General features: G+C 42.6%; 1 protein-coding gene and 1 long non-coding RNA gene across 2 annotated transcripts; one reads left to right on the forward strand and one right to left on the reverse strand.

The window, feature by feature from the left end:
• Positions 1-490: 490 nt before the first annotated feature.
• zgc:162730 (uncharacterized protein LOC564559 homolog) lies at positions 491-2,844 on the reverse strand. Its single transcript, XM_035385014.1, has 2 exons — positions 2,686-2,844; positions 491-2,406 (listed from the first exon to the last, which is right to left on the reverse strand). Exons 1-2 carry the CDS (start codon positions 2,716-2,718, stop codon positions 1,354-1,356), a joined length of 1,086 nt encoding a protein of 361 aa, XP_035240905.1. The 5' UTR covers positions 2,719-2,844; the 3' UTR covers positions 491-1,353.
• Positions 2,845-5,386: 2,542 nt separating this feature from the next.
• Positions 5,387-27,162, forward strand: LOC118209575. The gene is made up of 5 exons (XR_004761734.1): positions 5,387-7,237; positions 7,811-7,888; positions 10,063-10,147; positions 24,625-24,976; positions 26,191-27,162. It is a non-coding gene; the product is annotated as an uncharacterized LOC118209575 (long non-coding RNA).
• The last annotated feature ends 363 nt before the right edge of the window (positions 27,163-27,525 follow it).

Here is a 27,525-nt window from a genome sequence, read left to right on the forward strand (position 1 = left end):
TTATTCATTTCAATTCCTTTATAAGACTGTATCTGTGGTTACTTGCATTCTGGGAAATCATACATTTGTGGGATTATATCTAATAATGTTTTCAGCTGGCAAATCTTCGCACATTCTCAAGCTGATTCTTCAACAAAAAAAAAACATGCCTAGACAATGCACAGCCTAATAAATAATGCTTTCACTTAGACATCTCGCTCTAATTTACAGAAATAATGTCAAATCACTCAGACCTTTATTTTCATGGTAATTTTATTATTTTGATTTGTGACAATTCAAAATAAAATCATCTTCTTTTGCATCAAGTCACATATTCAGCAAAAAACCAGACACTTGATAAATAAGTAAAAAATACATTGGAATTACTTTAATAAATAGTACAATAAATATATTAGTTAGGTCTATAAAATACGCAAAAAAAAAAAAAAAAAAGGAAACAAAACCAAACAAAAATATAATGAAGTACTATATTGTTATTTTTCCCTGATGAAAGATGAGCCGACTAAAATCCCAACCAGGGTTGTCAAATCATTACGTAACACAAACATCTCTCTAAACAACATTTTGGTTATGGCAACACCATATATCGGGAAGTGCCCTACAGTTTGCATCAACGAATATTGTCTACAGAATGGTTGAGACAATTTGACTGTCGAGCAATGTTGGCAACGCTGGAACTAATTCGTATGCGCAGACATACATTCCGTTTCCAAATATTTTGCCAAGGCATTGCAAATCACGCAGAAAAGAATGTCTTAATGACAAAAGTTTTAAAAGTAGAAAAGTCTGAAGCTTTGGTTAAATGCTACATGCAGAGAGTTCTCTCCCAATACAGTTTAAAGTGCAAATCACAGTGGGTAAATATCTTAAGTTTTCCATTTCAAGTTTGTCACATTGATGGCTTAACTATATATTTTTTTTCCAATACTGACATTTAGCTGTGTCGTAATATGTATAGAAAAGAACATTAAAAATATTCATTCCTGGAAGAAACGTCATATAATGGGGGTGTGTTTTTTTCTTTTTTTGATAAACAAAACCAAGCTTAGAGGCTTCACGTCAGTGACAAATTATGTAGAAATCACTTAATATCTCATTTGAATGTTTGGCAATTAGACGAAAGGAAATAAAGGAAGACTATAATAGAAAATATACGAAAGATACACAATTATAAAAAATATAGCTTTGAATAACAGACAGGCGTGTACAAAAAATCCACTGAGCAAGTCATCTGTGAACATAAATAAACAGTATAAAGTGTTGTTGCGCATTCTCAAAATTTGTATCTGTAGAATTGAACCTTAAAAGTTCGTTTAGATTCTAAATCAGTATCGTCCCTGCTGCCGAGCGTCCTTAATCTGACAGTGACAGGCGTTCAAAAACAGTGAGACGCTTGCTCCCCAAGCCGTCGAAAGTTGGCGACTCGGACCCGCTTGTGCTGCCAGTGCTGCTATAACTGTCCCGGTCCGAGAGCGAATCTTCGGAAGGGGATCGCTGGAGGATTTGCTGGTGGACATATGTGGTGTCTTCCTTTATGTAAAATTTGTTCAGGCTGTTCGCGAAGTTATTTCCGTGACCACAAACGCAGCATGGGGACTTTGGCGGCTCGATTATCTGAGGAATGTTGTGGATGTCGCTTAAACTCGGGCGGCTGTGACAGAACTGAAACGCATTTTTCATGGACTGAGTGCCAGACTCAGAGAAAACTGGGGAGAGCAGGTCGGCAGGAGGTGGGGACACCGAGGGAGCACGGGTGAAGCCCAGAGTGTCGTTCACTGCCGGCGGAGGAGAGCTCCGTGATGCCAGGAATCCAGCAAAACTGACGCTCTGGCGGAGAAGGCGAGGCTGATTGGTGGTGGGTGCCTGGTTATGGTGCTGCAGGGCTGGTTTCTCTTCGTGAATAAAGTGACACCGAGCACCATACGGACAGTAGCCAAAGTTATAAAAAGTGCGACATGCCTCTGTTTTGTACTTAGGGTGCCTGTGCAGACCGCGCAATTCGGACTCCCCATGGGCAAACTGGCATTTGCTTCCATATTTGCAGCTGCCGTTCTCCTGAAAGCTACGGCACAGTTCGGTTTTGTATCGATTGGAAGGTAGAGCTGCGGGATTGTTGAGCGGTGGAAAGCCAGGAGGGGGAGGCACTTCGTTGGTCTTCATTTTGCTGAACGTGAGAGCACCAGCTTCAGTCAGACTCATGGAGCGGTCGGGTCTGGATGAGAACTGTTTGCTGGTCGGAGTTTCACTCCAAATGTCCAATGGCCAGCCTAGAGCCAGATGTTCGGAGCTCGGGCTTAGTTTCTTGGAAATCGGTGAGTAGAATGAGGTCGATCGATTCAAACGAGGTGTCCCCGAAGTAGTATGGTGCTGACCAAAGGATTCTTCCGAACCCAATTTGATCAGCTTCTGTGGAAAAACAGAAGACATCAAAGTCAAATACACATTTCACAGTAAGCGTAAAACCGAAGCAAAGCTATTTATTATGCAAAAATTGACCGCAGGGCTGAACGATACGAGCTATAGTTTGTTTACTATAAAAAATAAAAAAAACCGTCTATGTACATCTGAAAAATAAGTAGCTAAGGAGTTAAGACGACTTTTACCATAGTTTAGCAAGTTTTTAATGTTCTGCACTACTTTTTCATCCGAACTGTCGGAAAGTTTTCGAATTAGTAGCCGACTTACCATAACGAGAGTGTCATCTAATCTGTCGGACATGTTGAAAACAAGTAGAAACGAAGATTTAGACCCAGAAAAAATCTTGCTTTCCTTCCACAGTGAGGAGGTTTCTGACACTCACGAGTTACTGAGCTGTTGTGTGCTCGGTCTGACAGAGTATTTATGTGTTTCCGTGTGTTAAAGGCGGAGTTCCCTTGCAATCTTCCCGTACACACCACTCCCACAGCAATCCCATACCAAAATCAGTCTTACGTATAACCAGCAAAGCCATTGTGTATTTTTAGACAGCTGCAACAAAAGTTTCAGTTTCATCAACAACATACTAACTATGACAACGATAAGCCAAATGTTCAGTGACAACATCCGCAACATTCGCTAACTGTATGAGCGTTATATTGTCATACTGTAGATACATTCCAAGACATCTGATTGTTGCATAACTATGGATTTTATAGCCTATATTAGTTTTCATTTTTATTTACCAGATCATCTTATCTAACCCAAGCTAGCATATTTCTGAAATACATTTGTTAAAGCATAGTCCGCGCTTTAGGGTAGTTGATGTTATGACGAGAAGAATAAGTATTACAACTATTAGGCTACTACTACTGACATCCTCAGTAAAGGTATGCTGCTGCTAAAACAGGGGGTCTCGCACCTCAAAGGAACCTGCTGTTTTGTTCCCCATTTTTCCGAGAGTGAATTAAGAAAGAAAAAAAATTTAAAAAAATAGTTGACAAAATGAACGCAAATTCACCACAAGAGGGCAACTGATTGATAGGCGGCGACATTGACAGTGCAATGTTCCTCCACTTCATGAAGATTACTTAAGACGAGAAACACGTGTGGGTACGTGTTCAGATTCTTAATTTATATTCAACATATTGTGTATGTTCGTGTTATATTAATACATAAGACTGACGATAATGAAGACATGTGGAATTGCTGAATTTCTGCTTTTGAAAGTCTCCTGAGTTTGCTTTTACTGTATCACTGTGAGTCATATACAGCACAGGCGTGGAGGGAGCAGTGATGATTAATTGCAGTGCACCAGCAGTACTGATGGTAAAGGAAACTGGAAATTACTTCTCTCTATTTCAATACTCCACTTGCTTCACCTCTCAGAGCCCTTCGCTGAGAAAGGAAAGCTGGACTCTGTTCAGTCCACGCCTCTCCTGTGAAGCGTTTTGTGTGACGAGAAGTGCCTTCTGCCTGCACACATGGCTTGTGTGAGGAGCTGAGTCACTTTGGAAAGCGTTGTGGTGTAGGCCTACCAAGCGAGGCCAATGTTATCCGTATTTTGGTGCAACATGCCATGGGAAGTATGCAGATTAGCTACTCCAACTGAAAGGGCCCTACGCTTACATGTTACTATGGTCACCGATGCCAAGGACATCAGTCCAGCCCATAGCTAGAAATTAGATATGTGCAGGTGTGGGCAATATTAAGTATTTGATTAGACTTATATTCTCTTTGTTGGGTCTGAGCATGTTTAGATATTGTGGTACATATCAGGCCCGATAGTGTTCTCTGAAAAAATACAACTTAGAAAAATAAATAAATAAAAGTAATATTTTAGGACTAAAAGTAGTATTTTAGTCCTGACTTCTACTCACCACTCCTTCATCCTGAGTCTATAGTTTGGCCAAGACTATTCAGAATTTCTGTTTGTTTTGTACACAACATTCTGTGTTAAGTGTGTGAACTTGTTGTGTAATGATCAGGAAGTGTATACACACCTGAATATTTTTTATGTATGTTGCTGAGTCAAAAGTTACACCCACAAAAGAAAAAAAAAAACAGAAACCTGCACACTTGCTTGACAGGTTAACCAATTGCATGGTCTAGTAAATGGCTCATTGGAGGTTAGACCGCACTGAAATACAACCAGTTTGTACCTTGTCCTCTTATTGCAATCCTAAATTTGGAAGCAAAGGCAGAATGCCCACTGTTGTCCAGTTAAAAATATCCCTCTTGACTTTTTGTCTAAATTGCCTGCAAATAATATTTTTAAATGGATGACGAGAAGTGGAAAATGTTCCTGTCCTTTGGGATTTAGTTTCTTCAGGAATGAGTGCTTCAGGATCGCCCTCCCCCACACTTCTTTTTGCCAGCACCTTCTCAGCGAATGGAAAGTCTTCCTCGTGAGCAGGAAGGGGCGGAGCTAGCGCGCTCATCGTGTGCGCCGGAGGGTGCCCGCGGCGCGAGATTCTGGAACACTGTGTTCCGCACGCACCGGCGGGCTTTCCTCCGTGCGCTTGGCCCAGGCCCACCGTAGTAAACATGCCTGGGCGTGCCGGGTTCCCCTGTTCAGTCACAGCGCGAGTAGCGCAGGCACGGCCCTGGAGTACAGAAACGGGCTGATCTTCAGGCAGCCGTTTGTGCTTCCTGTCTGCTCTTACTCAGCTATAAGGCAAGAGTGCCTTCTGAGAAACTACGACTACTAGTGTCAATAATAATAACAAAACAACAACAACAATAATAATAATAACAAAAACAATAATAATAACAATAATAAGGATACTACTACTACTGCTAATAATAATAATAATAATAACAATAATAACAACAATAATAATAATAATGATACTACTAATACTGCTAATAATAATAATAATAATAATAACAAAACAACAACAATAATAATACTACTACTGCTAATAATAATAATAATAATACTGCTAATAATAATAATTATACTACTACTACTGCTAATAATAAATAAGTAAATAATAATACTGCTCAGGGTGTAGTTATAAACTATGCTGAGTAGAGGGGCTATTGGGTAGAATGTGGCAGAGTACTACATGAGTACAACTCAAGTACATTCGGAGCACTGTGATGTTTAGGGTTTTCAGGGTGTGAGGAGTCACCCCTGAATCTTCAATCAACTGCAAATGCAAGAGGACTGCATCCTAATTTCAGCCATTTGGGTTAAACACAAGCATGCAGAGATCTAAGGAACCCAGTATCTAAATTTAGAAAAGCCCCTGCATTCAGTATTATAGTGAAGACGAGACTAAACGATTCAAATGTTTTGGCATATTTGGCATCAGCGAAATTCCATTGTGTACTGATGGCTCATATATCTGATAGCATCGGCACAAGTATACAAGCTAAATAGACAGGAAGTGGCTGTCTGATTTTCACGTCAACTATTAACTGAAAGTACTTTAGTCATGGCAGGGAGTTAGAAATTTAGTCACACCAAACATGTGCCCTCCCCATATTCACCAGTTCTAAATGAAACAGAACATTGAAATAACATTTTTTGTTTTGTTTTTATCTCTATGGCATTTCTCTTGATTGTTATATGTCAGGGTCAATGCACTGAAAAAGTTAATAGTCTCAGCATATGTTTCCTTTGGCTACAAGCTCTCTCTATAACATTGTTTCATTTCATTTAGGTGCCATGTTGTATACCAGTAACTGCGATACACTTATGTGGAGAAACTGTACTAACATAGGTCAGCTACTTGTCAGTATCTATCTACAGGCCCTGGTATATTTTTAGGGATTTTAAACGCCAACATCTGTTTTGTACATGCTATATTTTTTTCTGCGTTGGCATTTGGTTTTCTTTCTGTGTAGACTGACATCAGGAGCTGTCCTCCTCAGTGCACCATATGCTTGACATTATAAATGACCTCATAACTGAAGTAAAAAAAAAAAAGAAAAAGTAGACCGTGCTTTAGAGTGAGTAGGCGTTCATCACGAGGTCATATTTATAGACTGTCGTTTAAGAGGGAAAGTACCTTTCTCTCCCTCCCATGTACTAATACAAATATTGCGCTAAAGGACCAAAAACATTTGCATCAAGTCGACCACGGCATGATTTTCTTCTCTCTGTTCATCGTGTGCATGTGTTTGCTAATGTAGATTTGAGTATATGTGTGTGTGTGCGTGTGTGTATGGCGTGTTTGTGTATGTGTGTGTTTCTCTGTGCTGTTGAACGCATGGTAAGCAGATGTGAAACTGCGGTTTAACCGGCTAGTTTGAGTTGTCATATCATTCAAGCGACTCACTTCTACTTCACTTCTGCAATGTTATGTTCGCTTTTATTAAGAGAACATAATCTCAGTCTTTAGTGGAAAACACCTACTTTGCCCTTTTGTCAAACAGAGGCACGAAAACATGATTTCAGAAAATGAGACCGGAACAGAGCACACACACCTTTACATGGAGTGTATTTGGTTTGAATCCAACACGGTATAAGGAATTTTATATTTGTAATCCAACAATTCACATATGGAAAAAGTGCAGATTCTTAGCTTTTATTAGAGGGCATTTTAATACATGTTGGTATTAGCACAGCACTTACAGAACTTTTTGTACATAGTGCCCCCCTTTTATACATTGGTCAGTCATCAACTGCAGAGATCTTCCTTGGCCTACCAGGCCCTTTGCGCTTACTGTTGTTAATTTTTGTTAATGATCCATAGAGTCGATTTAGGTAACCCGAAGCCTGAGGCCTGTGACCCAATGACATCACCAGACGCTGTGTACCTTCTGCGGAGATGCTCTGCCAGGCCTGAACTGCAGCCATCTTCAGCTCCTGGTTTGTTTCGGGGGATGTTTGCCTTCAGTATTGCAAGTGAAATTAATGAATAAGTGAAATAGTGCATCAGTGAATAATACATCGATTGGATTGATGGATGTCACGACCATTCCACATTTTTGCTCTGAAAAAACTCTGTGGTTTCTATTGGGGTGTGTTTCTCCACACTTTCCATCACTTTGGTTAAGGCTGATGCTCAGCTCCCCCTAAAACTTTGTTCCAGAACTCAAAAAATGTTTTACTGTTTTTTTTTTTTTTAGCAAACTCTAACCTGGCCATTCTGTTCTTGAGGCTTACCAATGGCTTGCATCTTGCAGTGAATCCTCTGAGGTTATGCTGGTGCAGTCCTTTTAATTTAGTTTTTGACACATCTATGCCAGGTGGCACGGTGGTCCAGTGACTAGTACTGTCACCTCGCAGCAAGAGGGTACCGAGTTTGAATCTCGACCAAGGACCTTTCTGTGTTGCGTGTTCTCCTCGTGTCCTTGTGGGCCTCCACCAAGCACTCCAGCTTCCACATACAGTCCAGATACTTACAGGCTAGGCTAACTGGAGACTCTAAACTGCCCACAGGTACGAGTGTGTGTGCCCTGCAATGGATCGGCTACCTATCCAGGGTGAATTCCTGCCTCTCGCCCACTGAATGCTGGGGTAATTTAAATTTTACAGTTTGGTAGCATGACATTGTGTGTTTTACTTTGATGTACTACTTCACACAAATTAGGCCAAAATAAATTTGAGTGTGTGGCTCAACCGCTCTATGTGTGTGTTTAAAGCAATATTCTGTCTACTGCGGTTTCTTGGCAAGCAGGCCCATTGGCTGACAGAACATTCCAGTGAAAGTATGGATTTAGGGGTGCAGTGCTCGCAACGGTTTTCACTCTGGAGTTGCAGATTTCACACTTACCTCTGAAACACATTTGCAAAGTGTGAAATATTCACAAAGGAACAAGCACAGCTTTATACCGAGAGCGAGTATTTCTATTCTTCAAATATTTTCTATTCCTTCCTATTTTCACAGCTTTCGATGGTGCCTTCACACAGACCTCATTTAGATGGAGTACAGCCCTCTCACTGTACAGCACTGTTGGACACATATGGAGAAGCACGGCCAAATTTAGATGCTTCCGTAGTGGAACTTACAACCTTAATTCTTCAGCTGTACAGTACAAAACTTGTATAACTGTATTTTATTGTCATCTACTTGTATGGAGGCAAATAGCTGTTAGTTACTGCTGCAAGTTGCTTCCTGCAGCATTGCATTTAGGGTATGCAGGATTACTGGTGTACAGTGGAGTCTTGCAATACTTTTACCCCCCCCCCCCCCCCCCCCCACACACACACACACACTTATCGCAAAAACATTAACCTAGAGCGTAAAACACATGGAAATTTTACCTGGCCACTATGTTAGCATTAGCTCAGGTGCTATCACCGGTGTTTTTGACTGTCTGATGGCTCTTTCCAGACTCCCAAATTGCTATGTGTGCAGAGTTTGTAATTCTTTTTTGGCCGCGTGCATCAAAGTTTCGATTTAATCCGTCGCCCGGTTCCGACGAGCGCAGCAGGCCCTCCGCCCTGTAATTAAACGGCTGCCGCTCGGCGTACGCTCTTCTGATTGGCCGGCGGGTGGACGGTCGCCCTTTGATTTCCGCACTCGGCCCTGATGACAGGAAGGGAGGTCTGCGTCTCATCATTCCGAAAACCTCTTCGTGTCACCTCACTGTACCCTTCGGGCCCTCCGCAGACGAAAGGACAAGCTCCCGCCCCAATCCCAAATCAGAAGGCCTGAGGGTGACCTCTACCATGGGACCTGCTGTCCTCAGTGATCAGTCCCTCAGTGATCCACACTAAAGATTCAGTAGTCAATACTCGTTTGCGACGGACTCATTCCAGTCAGTCAGAGCCATTCCAAAAGATTCAGTACTCAACACTCGTTTGCGACGGACTCATTCCAGTCAGTCAGAGCCATTCCAAAAGATTCAGTACTCAATACTCGTTTGTGACGGTCTCATTCCAGTCAGTCAGAGCCATTCTCCCTAGCGCTTGTAGCCCTTTGATTCAGTCCAACCATCGCAAATACCATCTGAACAAAAACACGTTTTCAATGTACAAAAATGCTAGTTACTCACACATACAAACCACTATAAATCATTAACACTTGCAAAATCTAGGCCTGCAATTTAAAGTACTGATATTACAATTACGCCAAGTTACAATAAAAAAAATATTGGCTATCTTACCAAACACAAATTAAATATGCTGTATTCCAAAGCAATGCTGCTACCCAATACTTCCTAAATTATTTCAAGTAACTTGGCTCTGGAAAATGCCAAACTCTCGGGGCTGTATAGGTACGGGGTATGCCGCCCTGCTAAGGCATTACTTGGCGGGATGGCATACCTGCCATCCCAATAAGCAAAGCCTATCAGCTATAAAGGAGGAGAGATTCATTAAGCTCCACTTAGCCCATGTCTGATCTACAAGCATTCAGACACTTTCACATGGCCATACTTTTACTGGAAAAGAATTGAGTTTCCCTGCTCAGAGACAAAGCCACTTTGTCCCTAAACATGAAATTTAAAATGGTCATGTCTTAAACATGGTGTAGTTTGACTGCAGGCCAATGAAATAAAAGAAAAGAAAGTGCCGGAAATTCTCCCCAGGGGTAGGCTTGAACGAGCTGGTGTTAAGTGCGAGTATAAATGTCGCTCTGCGGTGGGCGGGGGTGGAGGGGTTTGTTGGGGGCGGGGGGGGCGGGGGGTGGAGACAGCCGCCGCAACTGAAACGTTTGACACCTGTGTCTCCTGGCGGCTTGTCGACAGCGAGGCGTTTCCTGTGGTCTCCTGCGCGTTTCCTGTTCCTGCTGCCAGGGGTGCTGCCAGGGGCTCAGCTAGCAGGCTGAAAACGGTACGCTGAGACGCTCGTCCTTAAAACTGCACTGAACTATGGGTATTTTCTGAATGCATGCTTACTACACTCGAAGAGAACAACATTCTTACATTTGTGAGTGGATTAACACACCGTGGTCTTCCTCTCCTATGTAATTTTATGGGTTTGTTAACCTGTACCATTACATTAATTTAGCAGACTTTTACCCAGAGCAACTTAAAATGTAAGACAAAACAAGCACGATCTGGTATGTGATCAACAGAGCCAGTCATGGCTAACAGTGTTGCTAGACTGTGTATGTGCAGCATCACTGTACTGAATATTGACATGATGTTATGTTACTGCCAATGATTGAGAGCACAGTAATTAGTTAGTAATTAGCTAGCCTGGCGTAAAGTAGCAGACAGCAAATAAAATGGGTTGAGCAGGTTACACCTGAGGTGAAAGCTAACAGGAATAGTAGAAGACCAAATGGATAGTGCAGTTTAGAGGAGCCGGGTGATGGATCTGGAGCTCCAGACAGCATCAAGGCATGGGAAGGGGAGGAACAGAGCTGAAGCAGTCCATGGCTATGGAACAAAGGACAGGACTGGAGCGATCCCGTGGAATATGTAAATGTATATGTATTCTAAAAAAATAAATAAAACCCAGTCCACAACGCGTTCTTCATATGATCCCGACCGTTGCAAGAAATCGCGCAAAAAGTATAAGAACTAAAAAAAAAAATCTGGCCTTATTGCGTAAATGGCTCAGGTTGGTTGATGAGAAGCTGCAGCTGCCGTGTCTCTTTCCTGCTGTCTCATCGCCGTTTGGAATACCCGCCATTCCCACCACCCCAGCGTCCTCCGTACATTCCAGAGAGCGATGCCTCGAGGTCAGTCCGCCACTTCCCACAATGCAGCGGGTGGCTGGCTGCTGAACTTCCACGCCTGAGGGTGTGGTCACGGTACCCATTTCCTTCAAGTTTCCCTACCCCCCCTGGTTTTACGGTGCTCCGCCCTACAAGCAAGTACAGAGTTTCAGACACGTTCCGTGAGCGAATCTACGATATCTATCCTGTTGAATGTGGAATAAGATCGTTAAAAGAAGATGAAACTTAATAGTTAATACGTTGGTCTTGCCTTTTTTGGCGTCCGTTTCCTTAACACGTCCGTTTCCTTAACATGTTGTTTACATCTAAAACATTTCCACGAAGACAAACTGGCCTTTACGGAGATGACCTAAATATCGAGTCTCCTGTTCTTGCACCTCAGACAGCGAGGCCGCTCAGGGGAAGGATGCTGGCCTGACCTCTGACATCACGGCACCATGGATACGGGAAAACAAGACCATAATAAGCATTGTTGTTTCAGCAGTAGGCCTTCTCAATGGCAAACGTGTTTCCTACAAACTGAAAACATTAATAGGCCTTAAAACAGACAGAGAAGTGGGCAGTTGGTTCTGGGGAGGCAAATGGGGCCCGATTGATGGGTGTTTGACCAAGTCCAAAGCACACGTAAAACGCAGCCGTTAAGATTGATAATGACCTTGTTTGGCAAGGGGATGTGAATCCTTACGAGCTACAGCTGAGTCATAATGTGGAACCGAGCCTTCCTCAGCTGGACCAAAAAAGAAGAAATGAACACTGGCCTGCGGCAGCAATTGTTTTGGAGACCTTTTTTTTTTGTTTTCCTTCTGTCAGTCCGAGTTGGCAAGTTCTAATGGGCGATTTCCATGACGACAGTGAATCCGAGGCACGAGATTTATACGACTGCAACGGTATGGTCAAATTCACACAACGTACCAAATCACAGTTACCGATGGTAATGCAGCGCCTTTGTCAGAACAGGAACTAAATTCCTTTTCTGGCCATTGTGACCATGTGAAGCAATGCTTCCCTATAACCATATAATGCCATCTCAACAATATGCATGTCATGTTTTAACAGCGTAAAAGTACGTAACATTTTCGAACCATTCAATCAGTGTGGTAATATTCACACTGTATCCACGGGTATTCATAGTTACGGCTGTAAATAAATAATTTCATATCCATATTTACTCAAGTATTACTAGCTTAGGCACTAACCCAAGTGAATTTCTTTTGTAGTTTTGTATTCCTCTTTTTCGTAGACACATCAGGGTTCACAAAGGGCAAAACACATAACGTGTGCGATGTGGCAGTATTTTATTTCAGCATGCAGAGAGCCATACAGAACATGAACACAATGTGCGTGTGAGTGTGTGAAAAGAGGTCGTCGATGCAGAGTCGTCCGGCGCGTTCGTCACAACGCCGGTGTACGAACCAGTTTTGACGCAGGTCTCTGGAACCACAGTGTCTGGTGACCGCACTCAAAATGGTTCCCAGCTGATTACGTCTAGAACACTTTCAGTTCCCCCCCCTCCGGCCGCTCACTTTAACACACGGATAGCACCGTGAGCCAAACCGAAAGCTCTGAGCTTCTAGCGTGTGTACTGGGGAAGAGGTCACGAGCTGCGAGGCCTCGCGATGCCTGACATCCTCAGTTCGTCATTTGTGTTCAGCTAACGGATGACGCTCTCTTTCTGAAAAGTCACAGCGCTGCATTTGTGTACTTTTTTTCTCTCTCCGATCCTATCTGGTCTTGCTTCAGCAAAAAAATGTACATGGTTAAGGTTAGGTTTTTTTAAAATTTGTTTTATTTTATTTTTTGTCTCTTCTAAAAATGTCTTGAATGTGGGTCTTACGGTACAATAAAAAAAACAATTGATAAATAAAAGTCATAGTGCTGGTGTCACCCCCGTGCCCTGGCGTTGGGCTGAGTCGGTACGCCTCACCCAAACCCAACAAGCGCTCGCTTGTTGTTTTCTTTTTTCCCAGCGCCCGGGTATTTCAGGCGGGGAGCGCCGAGGTCCCACACGGGCCCCGCTCACTTGAACTCGCCTCTTTAAATTTAGCTCCCTGACAGCTTCCTCTCCACGACACTCCCTACTGGGTGGGGGGGCGGGGGGGGGGGTGCAGTCCGGGCCGCGTGCGCATGGGCCGGGGGCCAGCAGGGTGGGCTGGGGGCCATCAGTGCAGGACGGGATGGGATGGGACGGGACAGGGCCGGGGGAGGCGAGCTTTGACGGGGAGATGTCCTGTACCCTGCCATACGGGACAGACGAGCTGTTGGGCAATGGTGGAGTTCTTTTTGTTTGTTTTTGTTTTCCTCTTGGCTCCAAACGAAATTGAGAAACAAGGATGATGTCATTAATTAATTAATTCATTCATTCATTCATTAAATTATTTAATCTCTTTTTCTCTCTTTTTTTTTCTTCACTGTTTCCTGTCTGCAGCTGGAAGTTAAGGAAGGGAACCCCATTTTTTTTGGGGGGGGGGGGGGGTTAAGGTTTTTGTGAGTTTTGAAAGTAGGACAGAGTGGGACGACGCACTGCCAGGGAAGAACTTTGTGCGCTAGATAAACAGGCGTTCGGGGTTGTGAAAGAGGGGCTTGTTCTTTTCCGGAAGGGCCGAGGGTGACATGAGAAAGAGAGAGAAAGAGAAAGAGGGAAGGGAAATGAAGAAGGGGAGAAGGGGAGAGGGGAGAGTGGGTGTGGGAACACGCCGTGCGTCACAACGGCCTCTCGACCTCATTGGTGTTAGGATGTTATCTGCCCTGGATCCCGCTCGACGGCATTCCGGGCCTGTCTGATAACTCCGCCAGCTCTGGGGCTGGGGCCGGTCACCTGAACCCTGCCTCGGGTCTATCCCAGTCTTACAGCAAAGGCAGGACTTCACCGGTTGAATAAATCCGTCTTCGTCTCAGTTAACACGTCTGCTAGCTTCCTGTAGCCACATTTGCTTTGGCCAAATTAAGACGTTGAACTAACTATAAATGAACATGGTGGATCGTGTTACACTTGATCCTTTGTCTGTGTGAAAATCTTTGTATTCAAAAGTACTTCCATTCATAAAAATTACCATGAGATTTTTCTTCCATTTTATGAGGCATCTTACCACATCAGCAGTGATGTGAGCTACTGACCTTTAATCGTCCAATATTCTGGTGGTAGCAGCTGCTGTAACATTACATTGCCCTCCATTAGCTTGCATCATGCTAAACTGGAATAAAATTTGAGCGCCTGAACTGAATGTTCTTCTTTTCTCTAATGAAATTTAAACAACCCCTTGCAGAGTTAGTTAGCATAGTTAGCATTAACTGGAACTTGTATAACACAACTAGCCTTGATTTATGGCTTTGTAACTCTAGCTAGCAAATTTACCTTATCTTATTTATATCAACAAAATGTGTGACGCATTCAATAGAGCCATACCCACCTGTTTGGACGGTCCCTTGTCTGTCTGTTACCGTCTCTGATTTCTATCTGTCTGAAAATGCGAAGCGTACAAAAGCCTGTCCACTCTCTGAGGCGTGATCTACCACCTGCAGTATTTAAAACAAATAATAGGCTGAAAAAGAAATCAATTTGTGCCCTTATATTTGGAGATGGACGAAATTTTAAAACATTGTTGATGAACATGGATGGGTAAACACCGCAAAAGTACACGATCAGCACCAAAACCAACGGCCAGCGGCAGAAAAAAAGTTAATTAAGCCAATTAATATGGAACAATTAGTAACAGAAAAGCAATGAAACGTTTTTACTGGAAACAACATTTCAGCATAAACAGACTTTATAAATTAACAGTACACAATGAAGTGCTTTCATAAATGCGAGATGAGAAATGCATTAAAATGTGTTTTATTGTGTGCAAAAAATTACTGTTGTTTCACTTTCCATTACTTACTTCTTCCACTAACCTCAGCTTTTGAATTTCAGATACCTTCTGAGTATCATTGGTTAGCTTCAGGGACAAAAACTAAAACTGAACATATCGTCTGTGAATTTCCAAATACCGTATGTGGGTATCTAGCCGGGATAGAGACCTGTGCCCTGTAATACTCGCGGGTCTGATTCAGCTACCCTTTTTCTGTTATTATGACTAATGCTTACAGATGAGAAAGTGTTTTCCTACAGCTGTGCTGATACACTGCAGAAGAATTGCATTTGTGACAAGCGGTCATATCTCAAATCTCGAACTGGTCCCGAAGGGAAAGGAAGCTCTGCCCCGAGCAGGAACGCGGGTCGACCTTACAGCCATCCCAGAATCCGTGGCTTCTGCGGCTTCCGAGCCCTGTAATTTTCCTCTCCCCCCCCCCCACCCCCCGTCTGTTTTGAACTTGTTTGCACAGTCCCTCGGTCCTGCAAAGGGGTTTCTGTCTGTTCGGGAGGCAGCAGGAAAGGCTCTCTCACGTACGTACTGTATTTCCCACCCTCTCCCTATTGACACACACCGCAGACAGAAGTACAGCGGTAAGCATTAACGGTCAATGTGCGCATTCTCTCTGTCCCGACAGAGCCCTTCACTGTCCTCCCGACCCTTAAAATGTTTCAAAGCGAACTCTGAGAATTTGTGTGCGAGGCTACGGTGATACGTAAGGATGGGATTGAGGCTATTTCTGCTCGAAGTTCAGCGAATTTGTGTCAGTATCCCTGATAACGACCGTAGCGGTGACACAGCGTTGCGCTATTTTTTGCGAAACGTGAACGGAAATTTGTGCGGGAACGTGGTGCTTGCGCGTTTGATTTGTGTGCCTGTTTTGATGACCCCGCAGCAGTACACGGGTGCAATGACTTTGCCTCTGTGCATGTTCAGACCTCTCCTCTCCTATGCCAGCACATTTCAAAAGCGATGAGGAAACATCGAGGATAAATACTCGATTGAGCGGGGGGAAAAAAAGAAACGACATCAACAACAAAAACATGACCGCACTCTCTCTGCCTGCACCCCCCTCCCCCCCCCAAAAAAATAATGTCGAACAGATGGATTCAAAACGGCGTTAGCGTGAGCAGCTAAACCCGGGTGCGAGAGAGCGGCCGGGTTTCAAAGCTTCGCTTCAAAGGGCACCCGGTTCCGTTTTCGTCGCCGCCTCAAATCCGGCTCGGATGTACCGCTTCGGCGAGGTTAAGCGGCGTAGCCTCCGAGCCGCGCCGCTAACGCGCAACACAAGCTGCGGATTGTGCGCCGCCCGCTGCCCGCGCGGCTGGAAGCTATCGCGGGTCGTTTCCGGAGGAAATCTTTCGAAAAGGCCGAGCGAGCGCGTCCGGAGCCAGACGTTACGAACGGGCCGCTTCATACCACGCCCTCGTTCTCCTCTCAGATGTCTTGGTGTGCCGCCAAGAGCTCTCCGCCCAGGCAGTTCACCTGACAGTGAAATGGAAAAAATAAAAAAAAAAAAAAAACATTAAAAAAAACATCCGCTTTGTGGAAAGCTGCCGAACCCTGCAAAGGTGGGATTAATTAGCTACATACGGGAATAGTCCTGGCGTGTATTTATAGACTGTTGAGTCATTATCGAGAAGGCCGCACGGCGCACATGGAACAAACGTGTTGTGGTGTTTGGGACCAAAACGTTAAGAGTCAGCAGGAAGGCTCGGTCCCGGGGGAACACAGTGGAGCTTCGTCGTACAGAGGTCCAATAAGGGTACATTCCATTCCGAATATAAGCTAATCGAAAACAGGCGTTCGGGCTCCAGTTTTACGCCCGGACCTTCTGCCTTTTTGTCGTTAGCAGCGCCAGGCCTTCTGAGTCAAACCAGGGCAGGCTTTGGCCTGACCAGCTCAATCCAAGACAGACAGAACACTTAATCAATGCAGTGTGTGCTTTCGAATTTTTAATAATACAGACAAATTGTAATGAACAACAGATGACATTGAACAGTACTAGCCAGCTAGCAGTACTAGCTACTTTAACGGTATTAGCGAGCCAAGTGTTTCTTTAACCAATCAATTTTACTATTAATTATTCCCAAACACTGAAGCTGTATTCCCAAAATTTAACTGTACTTTCAAGCTTAAAGTAGAAAAAAAGTATGCTTTTTACGTCATACTTCTGAAGAGAAAACTTAAATAAATTTTTGTAGGTTTTAAATAACAGCAGCAGAAATTTGAGGCCTCTTAAAAAACCACAGTAAACCGAAACATTGAGAGTATCTGAAAATGTATTCTTTTGGGAATGTTTGAGTAAAGGGGAAACCAAATTCAATCAGGTGACCACACAAGTATCTAAACAGGGTGTGTGCACATGTTAAGATTTCTGTACATTTCACTGAGGCATTTACAGACATTTTAATTAATCAGACATAGCTCAGAATTCACCACAGGATTCTGCCAAAATGTATGGCTAATTTTTAAATAATTTCTCTTGCCATTTGGTCTTTCATGGAAGCTCCTATATGGCAAATGAAGGGGGTGTGTCGATGAACACATCAAAAGCAAGCTTGAAGTGGTTACTTTTCTTTTGTAAAGTCTGTAATATTTTGCTTAAATTGGCTTAACATTGTACCATGTTTGTCAAGCATACACCCTTATTGTACGAGTTAGCAAGTTTGTTATCGATGGGGTAACATAGCTATTGAGACAGAAACATGTTAAAATACCGTATCTAATGTCATATCAGTGTTTCAGTGCCAGTGGGTGACGTTTTATGAAATGATCACCATTTTGGGAGGAAAATAGGCTGCTAAACTCTAATCCCTCTAATTATAGACCTATTGGAGTCTGATACGTATATATATATATTTTTAACATGCATAATGTCGATTGGTCGAATAATTTATTAGTGGTGTCAGTTTGGCCATTTGAATATACTAATAAACTAGTTTCTGTATCAGCTATTTCAGTATATGGTGGGTTCAATTCATTATAATATCCTACCGTACACAAAAAAGAGTTGTTGGATTTACTACCTTTACTACCCTACTTTTTTTTTTTTTTTTTTGCCATGTTCTAGTGCCAGTTTTTTTTTCTTCCTTTTTTGCATATTAAATTTGTTGGCTACAGGTTGATGGACTGTGTGTACAAGAGGAGAAGAAGCACGTGCTTACATTTGTAGGTCAACTTTAAGGACAAACCAAAACATGGAACAAAGGCATATACCTCAGAATTTCACAAAAAGTACCTAGCGGTATCTTAGTGAAACAGACCTAACACTGAAATGGTTGAATGTGTATCGAGGTAAGATAAGCCCCCAAGATGAGAACATTTAAACTAATGACATGGCTTGATAAAGTCAGTAATCACAGGCCTGGCCAGTTCTGGGGCTTGTGTCTTTCCCCTAAAATCAACAACAAATTTAGACCCGGGGAACCAGGTGAGATGACTGAACCGTGCAATCGACTGCTATATTTCATAAATTGAATAATGATAAACCACACAATCCAGCAGTCACTGTGGCTCTCCAGGACTGGGTTGGCAACTTCTGAATTCAGAAGGGCTCTGTGCCAATATATGGATGCTGAGCGTAGCCTCTGCAGATTCTGCTTCTCCACTCCCACTTCAGTGCACTGCCATGGAAACACCCCCCTGCGGCTTGGCTTGCACGGTGAAAACTCCGCGAGAGGAACGCCGCCCTGGTGCACGGGCTCTCTGCTCATTAGCCCGGAATTTTGGGAAGTAAGCTGGGAATGGCCAGACAGCGTCATGGAAACGCAGCTCTGAGGGAGGCCCCTCCTCTTGGCATAGTAAATGGCAGTTCGGTAAAAAATAGCTATATATATGTATATATATATATATTTTTTTTTTTTTTTCTGCTTCTAAGAACAGTGCTTTGCTGCAGTCTTGTCAGTCACGAAGAGGCCATTTCTGGAACTTCTGGAATATTTCACAGAGGGCTGTTTGGACATTGTGTTCAGAAATGTACAGCACGGTTGCGCAAACTAAAATGTGGAAACATTCAATAAAGGGAGGGGAGGGGAGGGGAGGGGAAGGGAGGGGGGGTGGGGGGACAACCCCGTGGGAGAGACCATCTGGATCTGCATGAGGCCATCCCGTGCTAGTACTCTGAGCCAACGACGTGCAGGTGGGGCTAATTGGGAGGGGTGTTAAGAGGGCGTTGCTGCAAAAGAGTGTGCGTGCTCAGTCAACCTACCCTGTCTAAATAAAAGGTTCATACGAAACAATAAAAATAAAATACCAGAAGACACAACATCTTAAAGTGGACTCGATGTGGCAAGGACAGAGTTTCTGGGAGTACACCAGTTTGGTGGACCAGTACATGTAGTCAGTGTGTGAATCAGCACCAGTGTATGCGTGTGTCCATTACTCGGTGTTTGCTGAATGTATTAAATGCAATGGAACTTGTGCGTCATTTTGCGATACCCTAATGGAGCACCCAAATCCAGTCTAATCCTCTAAATCAATCTCCAGTAACAAATGTCAAATTCAAGGCTAGGTTGAGCCATTCGCGTGTTAAATCAGCATGTTCCTCTTGTGAGTGCAGATTAAAATATTAACACCTCAGTATTATTTGTGGCAGGGCTTAAATTCTTCCTGAGAAGGTTCAGACGCAAAAGAGACGTGGAGAGCTCAGACCCTGGAGGGAGAGTGTCTGCTTGTGCAGGCTTGCCACGATTGACGTACGACATAGTTCCCGTAGGCCTGCATACTGGCGTTTTTCTGTGATGCAACGTGCCTACGAAACGGGTAATTTTTGTCACGGCGTTTATTGTCCTGGAAAATTGCGTTCCCTCTGAGAAAAACACTCACTGGCTTCTGGCATTTCTGGAAAAGGTTCTGGAAAGAACGTCGGGCGCAGTCCATAGGACAACTGACTCTTAGTCATGTGCGATTCCCGTACGTGGATGGGGGTTACATCCCCGCCAAGGAACTTTCTTTGCTGTGGTCTCTCCTCTGTCTGAATAAAGCAAAACAAATATAACATAGAGATTGGAGGATGACTGCCCCTGAACTCTCCTTTAAAGAAAACAAGAAAATAATTCATCAATCTCTTCTGATAAACTTGGCAATCGCTTCTGATAGGTTTTACAGCATGTAGTACTCACACCGTTATGTCACTTGTGAATACTGGGTGCTTTGCTATAGACTTTAATAATATTCCCATAACCATCCTGGATGTTTGAGTGTTTGTATGCGAGAGGTGATTCAGAGAAATAATGATACCTGAAAAATGATGATAGCTGTTTTATTTGAGTGTATTCGCATGTTATTATACAGAATAAAGAGTATTAACACAGTTTGGAGAGTTGATTTCAGTGATTGCTAAAACCTCAAAGAATGTGTTTGCAAAGAAGAAAATGAATGCTTGAATTTTGAGTATAAAGCTTATTTAGTCCTTAAATAAAGTCATTACTATTCATTTAAAATGAAATTCTGAGACCATCTTTAATAAAATAAGATTGTGGTGTGGGGATGGTTGGTTTAAGCAGCCACACCTGCCCTGAGTCAAGCTAATTAGACCTGGCCAATTGGATAGTTGGTTAAGAATGAGATAATTGGCCAGGCTAATTGGACCCGGGAACAGGAGTGGCTGCACCTGTGCGTAGTGAGGTAATCAGTGCGCACAGGTTAAATCTGCCATCCCCACTCACACAAAGAGAGCCTCTGTCATGACAGTTTTACATCTGCTCCTTGGCTGTAACATCTTGCCACCCTTAAAAATAAATGTGGACTGTTGGAACATCATCTCCCTGTGTCTCTGTGCTGGAGGGCCCCTTGGAAAGCCACTTCGGTGGCCTGTGGCAGGCTTGTTTGCCACAAAGATCATTTAAAAAATAAATTTAAAGATGATCTTTTATCAAGAAGCACACAATTTCTGGTGGCTGGCTTCAAATCAAGATCATTGAACCATCATTGAACCCTTGGAATATCAAGATCTGACTTCAATCAACTGGTATTCAATCGACATTTGTCTTCAATTTTTGCCCAAAAGGAAATTATTGTTGTCATTTCCCCTGTTGCCAAAACAGGTTACATTTTCATTTCATTATTTTAGCCAAGGTGCTTATCCACAGCGATTTACATTACCATGAGTGTGAGCAACAGTGCTAGATCTGGTTGAGGACATTAACAGACCAGCTAGTGTAAGGCGACGTTAGCAAAGCAGTAAATGCCAGTTAACTTATGCTAACCTGGAGCCATAATACAAATCAGATTCAAACAGCTCACGATTATGAAACCCTGAAGCAGCTACTATAACAACCCTAAAGTCATTCTCACAATGGAAAACAAAGACATAAAAAGAAAGAACAGTGTGATCATTAGATCTAAGAGATTTATAAGTGGTTAATTGCCATGGTGGTTGCGGCTGGAGTGTGCAGCACATGACTGAAGAAATCTTCCCCTTTTTTTTCTGTTGTTTACTCGCCGTGGTTTGCAAGGCTAACGGTGCTTTTTTCTGCGCGGATATTTTGGCCGCCTCTGATGGGGGACCAGTTGCTCCCCTCTTGCTTTAACGGATTAGTCAGTCTGGTCTGAATCAGTGTGCCTAACGGTGACTCACCCCCGATGCCTTAAATCACAGGAATGCCTGTAATGTAGGTCACATTATCGCCAGATGACTTTGGTCTCCGGCTGACTCAGAATCCTCCTTCTGTCCTGCGGGTTTCTGCATTCTGGGCCACATTATTAAAAAAAGTCCCTTCCTGGGGAAGGGGAAAGTTGTCATGGGACTTCAAACCACCATAAAATTGAAAAGTGCGCACCTGTGAAGCCTCTACGGGTGTCCTTTCCTACTGCCCACTGCCAAGGCTTTCAGATGACCAAAGCTTTTTGCAAATTTCTGGAATCTTCCCTGTGCTTTGAATGAAAGATGGATGCTCTGTAGTTCTTCTTTCACCCTATTTTGTTTGGAAAGCTTAATATGCTTGATGTGAAATGAAAACACACATGCGACTGTCAACTGTGGGGAAGTCATGGCATAAAAATAACACTTTTAAATGTATACATTAATAGTACTGAGCGTGCTATCAAGTTGAACTTCTATTGAAAACGAAAAAAGCTGAATCAGTATATTATGGTAACAGTGCTGTGTCATTCACAAGTATTTGTAACATTATTGTGGATGCAGTGTAATTTGTATTTTAATTTGTTTTATTGATAGTGTGCCTTCCTGTATTTGCCACGCAGTATACATCGATATTATATTAAGAATGGAATAGCTGATGAAAAATGAGCAGAAATGAGAAAAAAATGAATACATTCCTACTCAGTATTTTCTGGAATGTTCCTTTTTTGGAGGAATGCAACGTGAGCTTTCCTACGGTTTATTCGTACTTTCTCCTCATCTGGGATCCATTTCGGGTTGTCAGGGAGACAGAGCTGGGCGTGGTTAGTGGCAGGCCGAGAGCGGGACCCAGAGGCCATCCCATAAAACAGATGGGCCCGTGCGGGAAACTGGGATGACCATTCTCGATTTCCCCAACATTATATCAGTAGTCTCTCATCTTTCTTTTCAAATGCTGTATTTACAAGAAGACATTTCACATGGGAGAGGAAAAATTCTGTCAACATAGTTTTAAATCTAATAAGCAAATGATATCATGATATGTCATTGAACCTCCAGAAAATGGCAGGCCTTTTGGTTGCATCACCTCATAATTAACAGTTATTTGATGAGCCAGCTTAATTACTCAAAACCTAGATGTTTTATCAAATAAATGCTTTAGAGTTGATCTTCAAGGCCAGTGTATGGGCAAATAATGATTTCTTGTCCACAGTTGGAGCTGAGAACATTGCAGAACCAAGTTACACCCCTGCAAAAACACCACAGATATTTATGCAAGGTAATTTCCAAACTAGGTGATGAGGCCCAGTTACTATAATTAGGTTCTGGCATGATACTGTATTTAAATGTGGCATCACAAAAACGTCATTAGGAGGTGTTAGCCTCCGTAGTCACATGCTTTGCTTATCCCTTTTGACTGGCAAAAAGGCCCGTTTTGCATGAAAGTCAGTTTAGACGTGATGTTATCTCGGAGAGCGGCTCAAACAGGTCTGCGTGGCTGAAGTAGGTCAGCCTATGCAGCGAGTCAACAGTTCACCTTTTCAACAGCCTATGCTGCGTTGCTGACAGACAAGTGGCAAAGTTGCCATGGGAACCCCTACCAGTACAACACATAACCTAATGAGATTATACAATTAGATTATTAGATGTGATCACCAGGGAGATATGTTCCTCTAATCGCCATTCTTCTCAGTCAAACAGTACATGTATGCTGCACCGTTTTTGTTGACGTTATATTATTATGATGTTAAAGCGGTGTAAAGAAAGTAGGCAACTCATACTTTTTCGAGAGGGTCATGTCCGATAATATTAGACAGTTTTATAGACAACCCATGTCGTCTCAAAACTTCCTTGTGAACAAACTGATTAACATGTCAGGTCCTTGTTAAATCAAAATAGGGTGCCACAATTAGCAGTAGTGCAGTAATGTACAGCAAAATGTACTAGTCAAAGCTAGTGTCTATGAGTGAAGTTTTCTATGAACTAAGATAAGATACATTGAACTACATTACCTGTATATGAATGCTGTTACAATGCTTTGCAAGATTTGTGTGCGACCATATGACATTTAAATCTGATAATCTGATTGATTTACGGTGTAGTTCTCATGAAATAAAAAAGCATATATGCTATTTTGTGTCGTGTTTTCCAGTACTCATGCCACAATCTTCATGTCCTGCCCATAGAAATATGGACCGGATGTTATTTTTTATTATTTTATTTTTTCACCAAAGGACTCATCTGTGCAAATCAAAACGTATGTGATTAAACTGGCACTGTTGGAATGTTCACTCCTTGGAAAAAAGATTGCAGGATAAGATTGGTGTCAAATTTAAACTCAAACAAAGAAAATGTTTCTTTAAAGCTGGATGCTTCCTAGAGTGACACTGTTCTGAAATGAAAAAGATTTCTCAGAAAACAGCGTCTTAAATGGCTCCTTAGGTAGCATTTAGCGTGTGGATAGGATCTTACTGGAGATTAATCCATTTGATATTTCTGGAAAAGAAAGGCAAGTATTGAATATTAATCCAGAAGTGGGGAAGGCAATGCACTCTGGTAGATTTCTCTCCCTGAATTCTACTCATTGTTTACACGTATGTTTACACCAAAGAGTGGCAGTACTACCATTTTTCATATATTCAGTTGAACCATATGTAATATGCAAAGCATATTACTTAAACATGAAAATAATGTATTGTGACTGAAGACTTTGTGATGGGATTTCAAGGTCTGACTAAATGGCATTACCTCGATGTCTGTACTTCATAGCTAACAGCGATCTGTGAACATGAAGGAAAGAAACACATTTTAAACCAAGTAGGGCCTTTTTTTTGATTTAGAGTGAATAAATGCCTGCTCTCCATAGGACCACAATTTACATTTTCAACGCCCAATCGCTGCCACTGCTGTCTAAAAATTCTGAGTAGCACTTGTCATTTTTCTGTGAGAGACAGAGACTTGCCTACCACTGGAACATATTTTTAATGGGATGTTTTTATAAATATTAATTTCATTCAGTTATATCATAGAATAACCTGGCGTGCTTTTGAAGTACGTGTTCTCCGCAGTGTAACGCAGACAGGGCTGTGCTTCTGGATGAGGGATTGAATGTTGTCAACAAGAGGTCCTGTTTATTTAGCAAATACTGACTCTCAATTCCCAGAAATTACGTCTTTTTGTTCTTTTTCAGCTCCGTGCCACCGACATATCGGTCGAGATGGGATTGTTTACCCTTCTGGACTGGAATGGAGAAAAATAGAACGCATGGCGGCTCTGTCACCATATTTGGTCACAGCCTACGAAACCTGCAATGTTTGATTTTGGAGGTAAATGTACAACCCTGGGCCTGTGTGGCTTTGCACAAATCCACCTCAGCCGGCTGCCAGTGTGTTATTCCCGTTTCCTGTTGTCATCAATTCTATTCAAGTCAATTCAAGCATTCCTCTTTCTGGCCAAGCCATAGATGAATTTCAGATAAAGTTCAATGGAACCATTTCCTTTGGATTTCAAATGATGTGTTTCAGATGAGGAATCAGTATAAGGTAGGAGCACCGCATTTTTTGTACACTCATTTGTAAACTGAAGACCACATCACCATGACAAATAAAGTAAAAAAAAAAATCTATAATTATCCTGTCTTACTTCTCAAAAACATTATTAAAACTTTTAAAATATTAAAGCTTAACACAAATTATGGTGCCTTTGATATATTTTGACTGGATGGTGCCACACAAAATACTTCTCTATCAATTAAAAAAAAAAAGTATTTCTTCTCAATTACATTTTTTAACTGACATTGAATATTCCCATCTAGTACCACACACAGTAAATGTTGTGTAATTCAACAGCTGCCCAAGTTTGTTTAAACTAAAATCTAAAATGTAACTAAAATCTGAGTTCTGTATTTGTAAGAAACTTTTTTTTTCTGTTTCTGAGAATTTGAGAGTATTGTGTGACACCAACACAAACACAAATCACACACAAACCAGTGGCCCCTATGTGCGAGAGAAAAGTAATCTTCTCAATTGCCAATCTAGTTTCAGCTGACATCATATTTGGCAGAATTCTTTCATCTTTAAACATAGATATGCAAATGTGTAACATTGTTGCAATAGAATAATCATAAAAAAATTAAGATGATAAAAATGGAAGTCAGGATAAGTGGAATCAGTCAGCATCTGTTAAAAATCCCCAATTCATTATCGAAATCAATGTGTATGAACTAGAGATATAGTGTTTCATGGATTAATCCGATGTATTATGATTGTTTTATTGTTTTATAATGGTTGACATTTTTTTAATCGTTGTGTGGAGGTTGAGAAAGTTAGGACGGAAAGTGGGAGTGGCATTGGAAAAGAATGAGTCAGGGAAGAAATTTATTGAGGAAGAAAAAAGAACAGATACACACATGACAAATAACTTATGTTCAGGAAATCCCTGTGTGTGTGTGTGCATTTCAGTCATGCATTGTGAGGTTCCCATTCTATCGCATAACAATGCTGACGGTGACTGTGCATAATTGACCACAGTGCCAGTCATGGTAGAGGAGACTGAGTCAAGAGTTTATTCCGCGCTTGTTGTTGCGTATTGGCGGCTAGCGCTAGCAGTCTCCCTGCTGCATACTGACACCAGCTGTGTAAGTAGCTCAGTCCTTCCGTTCAGTGAGAGTACATTACATTACATTACAGGCATTTAGCAGACGCCCTTATCCGGAGCGACTTACACAACTTCTTTTACATTGTATCCATTTATACAGCTGGATATATACTGAAGCAATTTCGGTTAAGTACCTTGCTCAAGGGTACAACGGCAGTGTCCTACCCGGGAATCGAACCTGCGACCTTTCGGTTACAAGCCCAGTTCCTTACCCACTGTGCTACACTTCGTCAGGGTACTGCTCGGCTGGCGGTACACAGGGCGAAGACTGAATGGAGACCGACTGGCCGTTCACAGCTCTGACGACGCGGGCTGTGCGTCTGCGTCGCCCGAATCCATCTCGACGTAAGCCGCGAAACTACCCGCACCGGCGCACAGTCCTTCAGAGGGACCGAACCGAAACCGACATCAGCCGACGTTCGTCACCGCGGAAGCTGGGATCGGCGTGCGGCGAGCACAGCGGGACCTGTACGCACGGCGGGCTGCGCCGGTGTATTATTGTGAAAGTTTGTAATGTCTCTGTATGTGTCCCACTGCAGACACATCTACAGTGAACTGATCTTTACTGCCCCCCCTCCCTCTTCAAGCATAAGAGATGTTCACACTGTCTCTCTATGAGTCCCACTGCAGACACATCCACAGCTACAGTGGCCTGATCTTTACTGCCCCCCCTCCCCCCTTCAAGCATAAGAGATGTTCACACTGTCTCTCTCTATGAGTCCCACTGCAGACACATCCACAGCTACAGTGGCCTGATCTTTACTGCCCCCCCTCCCCCCTTCAAGCATAAGAAATGTTCACACTGTCTCTCTCTATGCATGAAAAAAAGGTAATATTTCATACTGGAGATCCCTTTAGAAATATATCTGACTCAGTGGTTGGCCTCATAGAAAAATAAAGTAGATCTGAAAGAGGCTCTGCTTATCAAAGTAAATTTAAGCTCTCTAAGAACCTATTCTTACGCTTCGTACGCAATAACATTCAGTCTATGCTGTGTTGTTCCAACTCATCCGTGAATCTTTTGTGCTCAAATTGTCTGAATACAGGACTACTCCCAAACACTGACACAATGGAGGCTTTTGTCCTGTGTACATTTTGTCCTGTAATTTAGCAGTCAATGAAAGTAACTCGTCACACTGCCTTTGTAAACGAAACCAAAAAGTCAAAATTATAGCAATATCTGTTCTTAAGAGACACAATCCAGAGTATTTCACAAGATCATCTACCATTCAGTTCTCTCTCTCTTCTTCCCTGCTTTCTCTTTCCCTGTATTTCTGAGCACTCATATCACTCCATGCTTCCGTATTGTGATGTTCTGTGTAAGGACCCACACGCAGACCAGGGAAATCCAAGAAAACGTCGTCTTTAATCAGTGCGAAGTTCGAAGCCAGGTGATCAGAGATAGTGCGGTACAGAATCGAGTTTCCAAAAGAAA

This window comes from Anguilla anguilla, chromosome 12 (assembly GCF_013347855.1).
Source record: "Anguilla anguilla isolate fAngAng1 chromosome 12, fAngAng1.pri, whole genome shotgun sequence".
NCBI lineage: Eukaryota > Metazoa > Chordata > Actinopteri > Anguilliformes > Anguillidae > Anguilla > Anguilla anguilla.

Coding starts and splice junctions, on each gene's coding strand:
- zgc:162730 (XM_035385014.1), bottom strand. CDS start 2,718: ATGTCCGACAGATTAGATGACACTCTCGTTATG. Junction 2,407..2,685: donor TAGATGACACTCTCGTTATG/GTAAGTCGGCTA, acceptor GTTTTTCCACAG/AAGCTGATCAAATTGGGTTC.